This window comes from Protopterus annectens, chromosome 4.part1, assembly GCF_019279795.1.
Source record: "Protopterus annectens isolate FY-2018-M chromosome 4.part1, PAN1.0, whole genome shotgun sequence".
Taxonomy (NCBI): domain Eukaryota; kingdom Metazoa; phylum Chordata; order Ceratodontiformes; family Protopteridae; genus Protopterus; species Protopterus annectens.
Window position 1 is genome coordinate 421,434,607 of NC_056734.1, and position 15,366 is coordinate 421,449,972.

At 39.6% G+C, this 15,366-nt stretch overlaps 1 protein-coding gene across 1 annotated transcript in view; it reads right to left on the reverse strand.

Annotated features, from left to right (window-relative positions):
• The window catches only part of FNDC3B (fibronectin type III domain containing 3B), a 2,611,550-nt gene that overhangs the window by 775,746 nt on the left and 1,820,438 nt on the right, over window positions 1-15,366 (reverse strand). The window contains exons 14-15 of the mRNA XM_044070236.1: window positions 14,182-14,306; window positions 3,498-3,672 (exon numbers count right to left, since the gene is read on the reverse strand). Coding sequence (XP_043926171.1) covers window positions 3,498-3,672; window positions 14,182-14,306 — 300 coding nt within the window. The remainder of the gene's footprint in view (window positions 1-3,497; window positions 3,673-14,181; window positions 14,307-15,366) is intronic.

Here is a 15,366-nt window from a genome sequence, read left to right on the forward strand (position 1 = left end):
TTGTCCTGGTCACCCAAGTGTGAGAGGGGACAGAGTTAGACCTTTTCTTCTTTTTAGTAGGAGGGGATAAGACCTCCATCACAGAAAGGGCCTCTGAAAAGGGCGACTTAAGGAGGCCCTTTAGAATCAGTTTGTTTTTGCGCTCATTCAAGGTGCAGTGACTAAAACTTTGGCAAATTACACAAGGGGGTTGCACCAAAAGATGGGACACTCTCAGACAATAAAAACAGTCATCATGGGAATCACTGTTAAGTAGTTTTCCCTTATAAGAAGCACAATGCTTAAACCCTGATGTGCCTTTTTTATCAGACATCACGAGCAAGTATAGATATACACACAACAAGTTAGACAGGAAACTAAGGCAAAGAGTTCTTCTATATTTATATCCAAATAGATATCAAAGATAGGGTGAAAAAAGGAAGAGGAAGATGAAGAAATACCACAAGGGTAGGGAGAAAGACTGTACCACCAATGGTACTGATAATTACTGAGAAGGGTAAAAGGGTCTATACAAAGCTTCAAAGTTAAAGAAATATCAAAAATACCAACAAGGAATAAAAGGTGGACACAATATCCAGTAAAAATATCAAAAGTTTACACTTAGCTGAGAGCTTGACTTGGAAGTGGCTTTACGGCTATGCGGCAAACGAGATATGAGGTATCAGGGAGAAGGGCACTATGGGTAAAAGCTTAGCTCAAGAGTTTTTTGACTGGAGCGAGCTAGGTATTAGGCCAACACATCAGTGATGAATGGAAAGAAGATTAACAACATCAGAACTTTAGTTTACCATGGACAATACAAGCTACTAGCTTACAGCATTTTATAGATCCCCCTTCAAGTCTCCAGATGATCATGTTAGATTCATTTACAAGATGCTCCTATAAGCAAAGACTTCATAATCCATAATAAATCTATAACATAGGGTATAGGTTCATAGGTTCATACTAGGCTATCTGCCCTAGGGCATTTTATTTGGATTTGATAAATAGGAATTCCCTGGATCAAATGGTGAACAAACCTACTACAGGCGAAATATTTTGGATCTGGTCCTCATTAATATTGACTCTAATTGTGCCAATGTCCTGGTCACTCCTGCTCTAGTTAAGTCAGACCAGAAACTCGTGTCATTTACTCTTAAAACCACTATAACCATGCTTCCAATGTTTCTATATTGCAGAACTCAGAAGGGTGAACCTTATGTCATTACATGATGAAATCTCTAAATTTACCCATGACTCCATTAATCTTCAACCTTACACAACAACCATCTTCACTGAGGAATTTTATACACACAAGAGAAATGCATTACTCGGGCAGTCTTAAACAGAGCCACATACAATGGGAAATTTAAAAACAACCTCCCAGTAGTCAACTAACATAAACTTTATAACACGAGAACAAAACTCCTTAAACTGTACGGCAAGGTTAAAATTTCTCAGAATGAGGTTAGTACAGAAAATATCACCAATAAAGTTAAAAGGATTATAAGGATCACTCCCATAAACCAAGAACAGAAATTAGCTTCTGAAAAAGCTAAAAAATATCAGTGGGCATTACTCTGATTTGTTCCTTGATCCCAGGGAACTGTACTGGGACGCTTCTGTTTGGCATCTACTACTCTGATTTCAAAAATTATAGCCAAGACATCTGGTTAACCAAGTCTGCAGATCACTGCAAACTCAGTCAGATCCCTGTCAGACATCTGCAGTCTTCAGAAAGAGCTTACCCTAGTTAATACATGTTATACAAAAATGGGCTTAAACTGAATCCTAAAAACTGTAGTATTGTTTCTTCTGGAAAACAGCAACTACCCATAACATACACTATTAAATGCACACCCTTGCTAAATGAAAAGGTAGTTAGTGACCAGGGCACTTAGCATAGGTAACAGGAGAATGAATTTTGGAAGAAAATACCAATGAATCCTCCCCATCTGAATCTGACTACCCTTCTTCCTCCGAGTCCTCCCTTTGTCTTATAAGGACAGAAGAAGAAAAAGAAAGAGGAGAGACAGCTGAAACAGAAAAGAAAGAAAGAAAGAAAGTAGCTTCAAGGATATTAATAGGGTAACTATTGGAACGTCAGGGCCCACTAGAGTGAGTCCCAAAATACAGAGACTGAATGACCGAAAGAACAGACTTGCATATAATATGTCCGAGATGTCATTTCTCAGAATATTCCCTTTTCTTAAAGGTATGGCAATCTTGGAGTTGGAATATATATATATATATATATATATATATATATATATATATATATATATATATATATATATGTTTTGGGGGTGTAGTGGCTTGTCCTCCAAAGGAAGGGTGCCGGGTGGGGGCTTGCCCCCTTGTAAAAAGAAGTTTTAAGGAGAAGGGCGATTTTCAATATTTGCTCTTCTCCAGGTTTTCAATCTTTTTTTCCCAGTTTGTTGGCACTTCGCATTTCAAGTGCTGACATTTCAATAGGTAGCCATACAATAACTTTAAAAAGGCTCTGAGTAAAATCCCGCCACTCTTGCTGAGAATCTCTACTGGATTGAGGAGAAGCCGTATTTCTAGTTTTCCATTTCTTCTTATATGCAATGTCTGCCCACTCCAAATGAGCTGATGTAGCTCAATTAAAGAACTGGGAACTTCTTCCGTACATTTTGAAATATGCTATCTGGTCCATCCGATATCAGAAACCTCAGTTGCTCCTTCTCTACTGAAGTGAATGGTAACATGTGATGGATTTTTTCAGATGGCTGCACCATATAGAGCTCCGATGGGATTGCAATAGAGGGAGCAGCAGCAACAACAGAAGCAGCTGCATGGCCCAGGGTCTCATCAGGAAAGAGACATGATGGAGATGTCCGGTATGACACAGCAGTAGAAATTTCCAACTAAGCAAAGGAAGAAGCCAATCATACAAGATACCTGACCTACATGCAATTTACTGGTCAAAACTTCATGGCTTAAATAATGGCCCTGAAGGTATCCTCATAGTTCAGAAACCACACCAAAAAATAACTACTCAGGTGACCTAAAAAACATACAAACAAATAATAAATTCTCTTCTACATCTCACTAATAATATTGAGAAAGAACTGAAGAAAAAAGTATGTGGTCACTGACTGAAGCTGCCTATGACAGTGGTAGTGATGGCAGAGTCTCGAAGGAAGAGACTGATAACATGGTAAAAAGTCCTGAAGAAATCTTCACTGGGCAGGTGACCTTTAGTGGCTAATTGTGATCAAAGGAAGACTCATGAACACTAGGGCTGACAAGTTATCTAACTGCTCTTAAGATGGGTTTACCTATGTAACTCATGATGGTCAAACATTACTGGCTTCCTACATCTAGATATTATTTTAAGTTGAGCTTTAATTAGTATGATATGAGCCCATCTACTCATTGCAGTGTAGAACTGTTTTGGTGGATGGACAGCTGATAAAAATATTTCAGTATTACTAGACCTTCAGTAACTCAGACTTCCAATTTATATAAGCATAATTCATCAAAACTCTTACATTATTTTCTTCTTGCATGTCTAATGTGTAGGTGATAACTTCGTCAGTTGTACATCCTTCTGGCCTACACCACTGCAACGTTACCCACGTGACTCCTGCTCGTACAAGTCGCGGTGCTGTTGGAGCTTGGGGGATATTGCCTGCTGTGTAAAATATTACTTCTGGACTGAAGTCACTGTGAATACAAAGTAAAATGAGATGAAAGTCAAGAAAATCACAAGAAAGCAGAAGTGCTACAGATATACTATAATTTAAATAATGATAAGTACCACAGCCTTTATTTAGTTACTCATGAAATACATTTGCTGCAATTTCAAAAAGGTAGATAAATAAATAACATCAGAGTTGTTGCAGTTATGCACGACTGCAAATGCATACTGTCATGAACAGAAAAGGAATTCATAAACAAAGCATATCAGATTACAACCCAACACAAGCAAGAGTTAAAGAGATTCATACATATAAAATGTTACAGTGTCAAACTTACTTTGTTCTTGAATAAATCACTGATGATATATGATCTAAGTAAAAAAAAAAAAAAAAAAAAAATAGGCCCTCGCTATACCTCAAATAATCCTGCCTTAATTAGTGGCCTGGGTACTGAGGATTTGGGAGAGAACAGATAGGACTAAATGATATGAGCTCAACAATACAGAGAAATGAGTGTTGGTGGAGTCCCACAGCAAAACCTCTACCTGCAGGATGGCTGAGGCTTACAGTTTTACATTTGGGATGTAGGGTACATGAATCTGTTCAGGAATGAATATACGTTTGCTGCAATCATGGGTGTGAGGGAGTATCCCAGTGTTACAAGCAGTGTACCATATATTACACCTAACAATAGGAAGTGTTAGCAGTATTAAAAACAATGCCCTAAACCCTGTTGGATGAGACTCCAATCTCTGTCTCTTATCTCTTTCTCCCAGTGTCCTAGGCTAAAGAAGCCAAGAGAAGTAACATCTGGGACAGTGACCTTGTCGCTGGTGGAGAGAAGGATCAAAATAATTATTAAGAAAATAAAGAACGGCTGTAGTACAGTACACATATTGTTAAACTAAATGCATATTTATACATGTTCATGACACAATTTTATATATATATATATATATATATATATATATATATATATATATATTATATTATATATAAATATATGGGGTCCCTTCATATGAACGAAACCTGGAAGATCTGGACCAGATGTTCGACACTTTAGAACATCAAAACCCCAGAAGTGCGAAATTTAAAATCCCGACATTACAGGACTGTGTTAAGCGCTTCTAGTGTTCCGATGTGTAAGTGTGTGTTTGAGGGGTAGTGGTGTGTAAGTGTGTGTTGTGAGTGTGGTGTGTGTTTGTTTGGGAATGTAATGTGTGGGTGTCAGTGTGCCTTGTGTGTCTGTTTGTGCGATGTTGGAGTTATGCATGCAAAATTTAAATTCAGACATTACGGGACTGTGATCTAGCGGTGCTGGTATTGCGATGCAGGTAAGTATAAATGTGTAAGTGTGTGTTTGAGGGGTAGTGGTGTGTGTAAGTGTGTGTTGTGAGTGTGGTGTGTGTTTGTTTGGGAATGTAATAAGTGGGTGTGAGTGTGCCTTGTGTGTCTGTTTGTGTAATCTCGGAGTTTGAATAATAAAGAAGGGGGGTGCAGGGGGCTTTCCCCCCTGCCTATACGGTTTATAGTATTGTGTGTTAGGTACTTTGGGGTTGTTGTGGGTGTATGTGTGTGTTTGTGATGTTTGTGTTGGTGTTTCGTGGTTTTGGGTTTCGTTGCTGTGAATGTTCGTTGTTGTGGGGTTTCGTTGATGTGGTCTCGTTGCTTTGGGTTTCGGTGAAGTGGGCTGTCGTTGTAATGAAGTAGATTCATATATATATATATATATATATATATATATATATATATATATATATATATATATATATATATATATATATATATATATATATATATATATATATATTTTGGGCTGCCTCCCCACCAACCCACACTGGCTAATTTAGTCTTCCTAGGTGACAGGAATATGGCCCATTTATTCCCCTAAAGTTGAGGGTTAAGCTAGCTGGGGATAGTCCCACTACCCCTGCAAGGGATCAGAGTTTTTCCTTTGAGGCACTAGCATTCCCTGCACATATCTGAAGTATCTAAGGGTTTGGTATAAAACAGTTTGTCACAATGTACATACACACATCTGTACTTTTGTAGTTGAATGACTCTCCCCCTTATAAACAGCACTTCCTTGTGATCCCTGGATTTCACAGGGAATTCTACAGCATGTGTTGTCCAGGATCACATCACCATTAAGACCCTTGGTCAGTCCCTACTTCCTTAGCTATCCTTACACTTGAAATTAATAGGACAAGCTTCCTAGCTATAAATTTAGCATTAGTCTTACAGGTTACTCACGGTATCTTTAGCTGCAAAATGACTTGAAACCCAATAATATACACGGCAATATGTTCAAATGGCACATCTACAATGGGCATATGAATTAATGTATTTTTGAAGCCAGCATAAGAGGCTGCCTTCTGGTACTCATTTATTTATTTATTTACTCATTTACTTATTTATTGATTGCCATTTGTTTACTGGGAAAATCCGACTGGGTAATAACTACCCATTTTCAGCAGAGGCCCAGAGAAAAGAGCACCAGAGATACAAATAACATCAAATAAAACACTAGTACAAATATAATTAAAAAAAAATATATACATACATACATACAGTTTGACAGTGGAACACATAGGACACAATAAAGCATGAGCAAATATGTTATATGAGATATGTTACTTCTCAAATGCACATACCAGTTAATAAATGATCATTCATATTATAAAACATACGCACTAACACTGCCCATAGCTCATTTTGCCTTGCAGTCCTTTGTACATTGCACTTAAAATTTCTGGCAGTAGAATTGTAAGACAGAATCTCGGTAAGCTACACTTTCAATGTGCTCAATTTTTGCATAAAGGTTTGTGTAGTTAACAATTTGATAAGAGGGTAGTTATGTTGAGCCTCAGCACCTATACATCATTTTCAATCATAACTAAGGCAGCAGGGATGAAAACAAAGGCTATATGCATACAGAACAACCAAGCAAACAAGAGCTCTTTTAGAGGTGGAGGAGGATGTAGAAGATACCCACAAGGAGAAAGGCAGAACATAAAAATCCAAAGACAATAGATGGATATACAAATCTAGCCTCAGACGCTAGCATTATGATGTTTAAGCACTAACTAGTGTAGCATGTTTTACAGCATGAGCAGTAAATACAAGCTCATGAGGTGGAAAGAGTGGCAGTGCATAATAAGCAAAGAAGATGAACTCTAGATAAGAAATATGGAACAAGTATAAGCCTGGAATTCAGGATATGAAAGGGGTCCACCTGGACAATAACACCTGAACATAAACCTGGGAAGCAGACAAGGTGACTGGAACAGAACTGAACCTAAACATGGGGAGTGAATGATTCAGCCACAGCAACAAGCAATGAAGACAAACAACAAACCCTAAATAAGAATTTTGTAAGACTGAGAAAACCCAAGGTCAATGCAAGTACATATTAAGCAAAGATCCAGAGAAAGCATTTTGAAAAAAATAATGGAAGAAATAATTGAAATTTAACAATGTTATGAGGAAATGTTTCCGAATTAAATGAAAATGCAAAATGTTGTTAATTAATGTATTTATTGACATTTGTTTACTGGAAAACTCCAACTGGCCATAGGTGACCTTTTTCAGTGGAGGCTCGGGGAGAAAACCTCCAAGGTAACAACTTTAATGCAATCAATATTTACAATAACAAATTTTATAATGCAGTTACAGTGCATGCACAGCACTGGAGTCAGTATAATAACAATTGCATTGATATTTACAAATATTAATATATAACATTGCATTGAGAATGTACAGAGAGAAGAGTGATGCATAAGATAGGTAGGAGTAATTTAAGAAATACATTAGAGTGCGAAAAGGATGGACATGGCTGTGGTGAATATGTATTTTAACAAGAGGGAGGACCATAGGGTGACATACAAGAGTGGAGGAAGATGCACACAGCTGGATTATATCTTATGTAGGAGGGCCAGTTTGAAGGAGATTGGAGACTGTAAAGTGGTGACCGGAGAAAGTGAAGTTAGGCAGCATAGGATGGTGGTTTGTAGGATGACGTTGGTGATCAAGAAGAGGAGGAGGAGGAGTGTGAAGGCAGCACCAAGGATCAGATGGTGGAAATTGAAAAAGGGTAATTGTAAGGTGGAGTTCAGGGATGAGTTAAGGCAGGCGCTGGGTGGCAGTGAAGAGTTACCAAATAGCTGGGTAACTACAGCAGAGCTTGTAAGGGAGTTGGCTAGAAAGGTGCTTGGTATCACATCTGGACAGAGGAAGGATGACAAGGAGACATGGTGGTGGAATGACGAAGTACAGGAGAGTATATAGAGAAAGAGGTTGGCAAAGAAGAAGTGGGATTGTCAGAGAGATGAAAGTAGACAGGAGTATAAGGAGATGAGTTGCATGGCAAAGAGAGAGGTGGCGAAGGCTAAGGATAAGGCATATGAAGAGTTGTATGAAAGGTTGGACACTAAGGAGGGAGAAAAGGACCTGTACCGATTGGCTAGACAGAGGGACCGAGCTAGGAAAGATGTGCAGCAGGTAAAGGTGATAAAGGATAATGAGGGAAACATACTCACAAGCGAGGGGAGTGTGTTGAGGAGATGGAAAGAGTACTTTGAGGGGTTGATGAATGAAGAGAATGAGAGGGAGAGAAGGTTGGATGATGCAGGGATAGTGAATCATTAAGTACAATGGATTAGCAAGGAGGAAGTAAGGATAGCTATGAAGAGAATGAAGAATGGAAAGGCTGTTGGCCCAGATGACATACCTGTGGAAGCATGGAGGTGTTTAGGTGAAATGGCAGTGGAGTTTTTAACCAGATTGTTTAATGAAATCTTGGAAAGTGAGAGAATGCCTGAGGAATGGAGAAAAAGTGTTTTGGTACCGATTTTTAAGAATAAGGGTGATGTGCAGAGCTGTAGTAACTACAGAGGGATAAAATTGATCAGTCACAGCATGAAGTTATGGGAAAGAGTAGTGGAAGCAAGGTTAAGAAGGGACGTGATGATTAGTGATCAGCAGTATGGTTTCATGCCAGGAAAGAGCACTACAGATGCAATGTTCGCTCTGAGAGTGTTGATGGAGAAGTACAGAGAATGTCAGAAGGAGTTGCATTGTGCTTTTGTAGACTTGGAGAAAGCCTATGACAGGGTGCCTAGAGAGGAGTTGTGGTATTGTATGAGGAAGTCAGGAGTGTCATTGAAGTATGTAAGAGTGGTACAGGATATGTATGAGGGTAGTGTGACAGCGGTGAGGTCTACTGTGGGAGTGACAGATGCGTTTAAGGTGGAGGTGGGGTTACATCAAGGAATAGCTCTGAGCCCTTTCTTATTTGCAATGGTGATGGACAGATTGACAGACGAGATCAGACAGGAGTCCCCATGGACTATGATGTTTGCAGATGACATTGTGATCTGTAGTGAGAGTAGGGAACAGGTGGAGGAGACCCTGGAGAGATGGAGATGTGCTCTAGAGAGAAGAGGAATGAAGGTCAGCAGGACTAAGACAGAATATGTCTGTGTGAATGAGAGGGAGGATAGAGGAATGGTGAGGATGCAAGGAGTAGAGGTGGCGAAGGTGGATGAGTTTAAATACTTGGGATCAATAGTTCAGAATAATGGTGAGTGTGGAAGAGAGGTGAAGAAGAGAGTTACAGGCAGGATGGAGTGGGTGGAGAAGAGTGTCAGGAGTGATTTGTGACAGATGAGTACCTGTAAGAGTGAAAGGGAAGGTCTACAAGAGGGTAGTGAGACCAGCTATGGTATATGGGTTGGAGACAGTGGCATTGACAAAAAGGCAGGAGTTTGAGCTGGATGTGGCAGAATTAAAGATGCTAAGATTTGCGCTGGGTGTGACGAGGGTGGACAGGATTAGGAATAAGTATATTAGAGGGTCAGCCCAGGTTGGAAGGTTTGGAGACAAAGCCAAAGAGGCACGATTACGTTAGTTTGGACATGTGCTGAGGAGGGATGCTGAGGACATTGGGAAAAAGATGCTAAGGATGAAGCTACCAGGTAACAGGAAAAGAGGACGGCCTAAGATAAGGTTTATGGATGTGGTGAGAGAGGACATGCAGGTGGTTGGTGTGACAGAGCAAGATGCAGAGGACAGGAAGAAATGGAAACAGGTGATCTGCTGTGGCGACCCCTAACGGGAACAGCCAAAAGAGGATGATGATGATTAGAGTGAGCTATTAGAGGGGCTAAGTAAGTTTAAATGTTAATAGAGAAGCAGCAATTTGTAACATTTTGGGAAAAAAATAAGAAAACTAATACTATTTTTTTAGTATTATTTATGTTTTGCTGACTGGGGTAAAACCACTAGGCTAGCAATCTCTTTTCAGGGGAGATTCAACATGATATTCATACTGACTAAGGGAAGTTTGTCCAGCAATATTCTCCTACTCTTTTCAAGAAATGCTGTGGAATCTTTATGGCCACCTAAGTAAGGTACCACCGGTTTTATGTCTCATCCAAAGGACACCACACCCAAGACTGCAGTACTACCACCCACACCCCTATGCACACAGCACTTCAAGTAATGAAAAATGAGTCCACACACCTTCCATGAAAATAACACCCACAGTGTTCTGCTCTTCCAGCACCAAAGGCAAGTATGTTACCTGTTGATCCACTCACACTACTATATGTGCCACAAAAATGAAAGTTACTCACCATAACGATAGGTCTGTTAAAAAAGGTACATTTGTAATAACAATGTAAGATTGCTACCTCTGCAGCAATTCTGCTTAACAGATAAAACTTTCCCAGGATACCAAATCATTCTTCACTCACAATATACTGCTCCTTTCCATTTCCTATCAAAGCAAAGAATTCCAACAAAGACGCAACTCATAATGCTAACAGAAAAGTTAGAGCACGAGAATGTGGAAGGAGGTCAGGCTGGTTCTACAGATAAGCCTCAACTAGCCCATTTAACATTAAGGTAAGTACCCGCTATCTTTTGTAACAATGTAGGACACTAGGCCTAGTAAGGTAGGCACCCACCATCTTTTGTAACAATGTAGGACACTGTCCCTAGCTACATCAAATGAGTGGTCTCCTTATGGGAATACACCCTTGGTCACTGTGGCTTTAAAAGGCAGGCATGACCTAGAAATAATGTCCAGCATGTAGCTTTCTGCAAAGGTATACCAGACCAAGCAGCTGATGCACAGATTGCTTCCTCTACTTTTCACTAGCGTTAAGTTGACTGAGACATTAACCAGATGAAGCAAATCATTTGTAGTTTAACTCAGAAAGGGTGTTATTTCAGTGGGGAAAGTCCTCTTGCATCCTTTATACCCCCTCTTCCCCCTCTCTCTCTCTCCCTCTCTCTCTCTCTCTATATATATATATATATATATTATATATACACTAACTTGATAGTTGCACAACTGTCAAGAACAAAGAAGAAACCCAACCACTTTAAATCACTACCACACAGCAAATAAAAAAGCCCCCTAGCAGTGATTTTCTATGTAAAAAATTCATCAGGAGTTGAAAATTGGGGAATATAAATTTGCTGATTAAAAACTCATCCACTTTGCGTGTGCCCACATGTATGGAAAGAGCAGAGATTTCATCTTTGTAGGCATCTGAAAAAGGTGGCACATGTGGACACAGCTCTAGACAGAAGCACTTCAGGCATCGATGGCAAGTGCTTTGTCACAATTTGTATTGCACTAGCAAATGTATTTTGAAAACCATCTGCATCCTGACCCCTTCTTCCTTTGGGAAGGAAAATCAAGGATGATCATCCTTAAGAATGGAATGCATGCGATCCACAAAGCACCTGAGCTGTCTGTGAGCAACAATACGAAAATCAAGGATGATCATCCTTAAGAATGGAATGCATGCGATCCACAAAGCACCTGAGCTGTCTGTGAGCAACAATACGAAAATCAAGGATGATCATCCTTAAGAATGGAATGCATGCGATCCACATAGCACCTGAGCTGTCTGTGAGCAACAATACAGTAAAGTGAGAGATCCTCCTGACTTTCATAGTTTGTATCAAAGGTGGGAAGATGAACTGCATGACACAGATTGGTCTCTGTGGTCACTTCTGGCATAAAGGAAGGATAAGTGCATAGTAAAATCTGCACTTTGAAAAAAAATACAAATAAAGAGACAGAACAGACAAAGCTTGTAGCTTATAATTTCTTCAGGCTGATGCGACAGCCACTACAACAATTTCTTCCAGGAAGTCAGTTCAAACAGAAGTAGGGTAAGGCACTCTAACATAAAATTAATATCCCAGATGACTTCCAGTATGGCTCAGTGCAAATAAAACATTAAAACTCGCACTTCCATGGCAGCGTACTAATTATAAGTTTTAGTAAGACCTTCTAGTGTGTGATTTTCCTCTGAGGCTTTGCAGAGATAGAAAGAGGTTTTATGATGAAGAAAAAGGTACCCAGGAGAAGTAAAATTAAAATGTTCCTAGACGAAAAGACACCAATGATGGCAGGCAAGGAAGAGATGCAAGATGGGAAAGCTACCCAGGAAACAATATGGGCTGAAATCAAGGATGTCAAAAGGACTTTGTTAGAAAGCATGGCTACACAAGAAGACAGCATGGAAGAAGTGATAGACGATCTGAATGAGCATGCTACAGTTATTCAAGACATTTTATCAGTGAATGAGGAGCTTAAAGCTTGAGATGATGCAGCAGAAGTGAGGGCTGTAGATACGGAGGCCCATGCTAGAAGAAACAAACTTAAACATAAATGGGATCCCTGAACAAATGGAGGAGTCAGACTATATACAATTTATGAAACAGTTACTGGGGAAGTGGGCTGACATTCCCAAAGAAGAAATAAAAATAGAAAGAGCCCACAGGACTGCATGGTGACTGGAAGGGGGCACTGCAGTAAATCCAGGTCAATAATTCTTAGACTGCAGACATTTGAGCAAAAGGTAAGACTGTTGAAGGAGTTTTGGCAGCCTAGAAAGAAGCTGAGTGTAGGAAATGTAACAGTGTATGTTGATTAAGACTATTCTTGTAAGACCAGATCTAAATAGAATGTTATGTGGCTTGAAATCAGATTGTGCCGAGAGAAGGGGCTGAGATAGAAGACAATATACCCAGCCACACGTTCAGGGTATAACTAGAGCATTTACTGGTTGAAAAGAAGCAACAGATTTTGTCAAGAAACTAGTAAATCTGAGAATCAGTGAGGAACCAAACCCACCAAAAGTGCAGGACTTGAGTAACGAGAGTGAGAAGCAGAAGGCGCCACCTGCAGTTGAGGGTACAGACCATTTTCCACTATTCCAAAGGCAAAAGAGATTAAGGAAGTGAGTAGAAAAGATAGAAGAATGAAGGAAGAAGGAAGCAGCAGATGGAGGAGAAGTAAAAGAGAAGAGAAGATGGACTGTTAAGTATGAAGGTTATAACAAGAAGTTATAAATGCATAGACTGCATATATTTTACTGGACTGGTATTGAAAGTTTTGGGAATTGGTAAGCTGACAAGGACTGCACTAGAGGAAGATTAAGAGTTTATAAAAGAAAAAGATGGATATGAACTGTGAGAGACTGCATTAAGGAAAGGATTGTAACCATCGGGAAAGTTTGACTGGAACAAATGGTTTGCCAGAGGAGTATATGGTCGACAATGAAGAGCTGATATATATGAAATGTATGGACATGATCTTTACCTTAATTTTGTCTTACTTAACATATCTTTATATCTTTTTCTCTTTGTTGCTGTTTCTGAGTTTTATGTTGTGGGCCTGCCAGTTTATAAGGATTCACCTTGCTTGTGGATTGATTCTGACCAAGTGGGTGGTTTTGAAATGATTGGCACACAGAGACGGGTGGGATTAACACTTGGTGGCTAGTGACACTAGTTTAGTGATGGAACAAACTAAAAGAATGTAAGAGAGGGAGTGTACTAAAATGACTAAGTGTTCTAAACATATGGCCGAAAAAATTGTAAGATGCAGTTACAGAGTCTAAAGTTGATTAGTCATGGATGGCTCAGTCATGATTAGATTGCACGGACACTCTCTTTGCCTTTATTTTGTTTTATTTAACATATCTTTGTATCTTTTTGTTGCTATTGCTTAGTTTTACGTTGTGGGGCCTGCTAGTTTATAAGGATTCACCTCGCTTGTGGATCGATTCCAACCATGTGGGTGGTTTTGGAATGACTGACATACAGACAGGGGTGAGATTAATATATGGGGGCTAGTGATACCAGTTTAGGGGTGGAACAAACTAAGAGAAAGCAAGAAAGGTAGGGTATCAAAATGACTAAAACACTCTAAACACATAGTTGAGGAAAATTATACAATGCAGTTACAGAGTGTGAAGTTGACTAGCATGGGATGTTTCTGTCACAATCAGATTATGGATTTTGCAATTTTGAGTGCAAAATTAGAAGAGGAGAAGTTTATGGTCAAGTTTGGGTGAATATAGGATCGTTATATACGAGTTAAACTTAAGTAGTTAATACATAAAGTTCACCTCTATTATACACATCATGTGCATTTCAGTTCTAGTAATGCTGTAAATGGATTGAGAGGTGAGTCAGACTCACATAGAAAAAAAGTGCAGTTACTTACCTAGTACCTATGTCATTACGAGCAGCTAACCGGAAGGTGTATCCAATGGCAGAACACAGCTTAGTTAATTTACAGTGCTTCAGGTTCCCAAAATAACACTCTCTGAAACCACTATTTCTTTTTCCCTGCAGGAAAAAAAAAAAACAGTGACTTCCTTTGCAATAAATGATCCTAAGAGAAACTACACTGTATACATATAAAATGCTTTATACGAAAAACTTACAGAGATTTGTTAATAGTCCCAGGGTTTAAGGGGGATACTCATGGCATGCAGAACCCAAATTTGTGAAAACACATCAAAGACTTCATTAATCATTACTTTTGTATCTTAACTAATATACTTAACCAAAACTACACAAGCTGTCCGTTTTACATCTTCTAGGTCATTGGTACTCTCCGTGGTTTCCTTATGTTGGTATCATAACACTAAAATCTGCATTTGTCAGTTTTTCAACAAAATAAAAATATGGTCTGAAGGAGTGATGTCAAGGAAAGGAAATTCCAAAGCAAGGCGACTGTAGTGTAACAACTGATAAATACAGTATAAGCATAAATCCTCATTTCCTCCATCCTGCCAGTTTACTGAACTTCATAGGTTGGTTCATAGGTTGGTACTAGGCTATCTGCCCTAGGGCATTTATAAGCCTAGCCAGAATGTGTTGGCGTTCGCCTCCCTTTTAGACTAGATTCCTGAGCCTCTGTCCAGCAGGGCCATAGAAGTGATCCCAGGAGCAAATTTACGATTTCCGATCCACTCATCAAAATTTCTCTTTAAGAGGGTCAGCAAGGGGCTCTGCCTAATATGGACTGGGATTCTATTCCAGAGCGCGGGAAGCCTTTGGGATATGAATCTATCCCTCCAGCATGTCCTATTTATTGTTGTGCTAAGGTTTAAATCCCTGGAGCGTGTAGCTCTAATGGATTTGGTTTTCTTGAGGTGGAGCATGTCCAACAATTCCAGGTTAGACATGGCCTTGTATGTCAGGCAGAGATCACCTCTGAGTAGGCGGTAAGCAACTGAGTAGAGCTGGAGTTTCTTTAGTCAAGCTGCATAGGGCATCTGTTTGAGGCCTACGATCCTCTTGGTGAGGTATTTTTGAGGTCTCTCCACCTGTTGCAGGTGTCGGGTAAGGTACATCCCAAATGGAGCATTGTACTCAATTATGGGCCTGATGAGCGATGAGT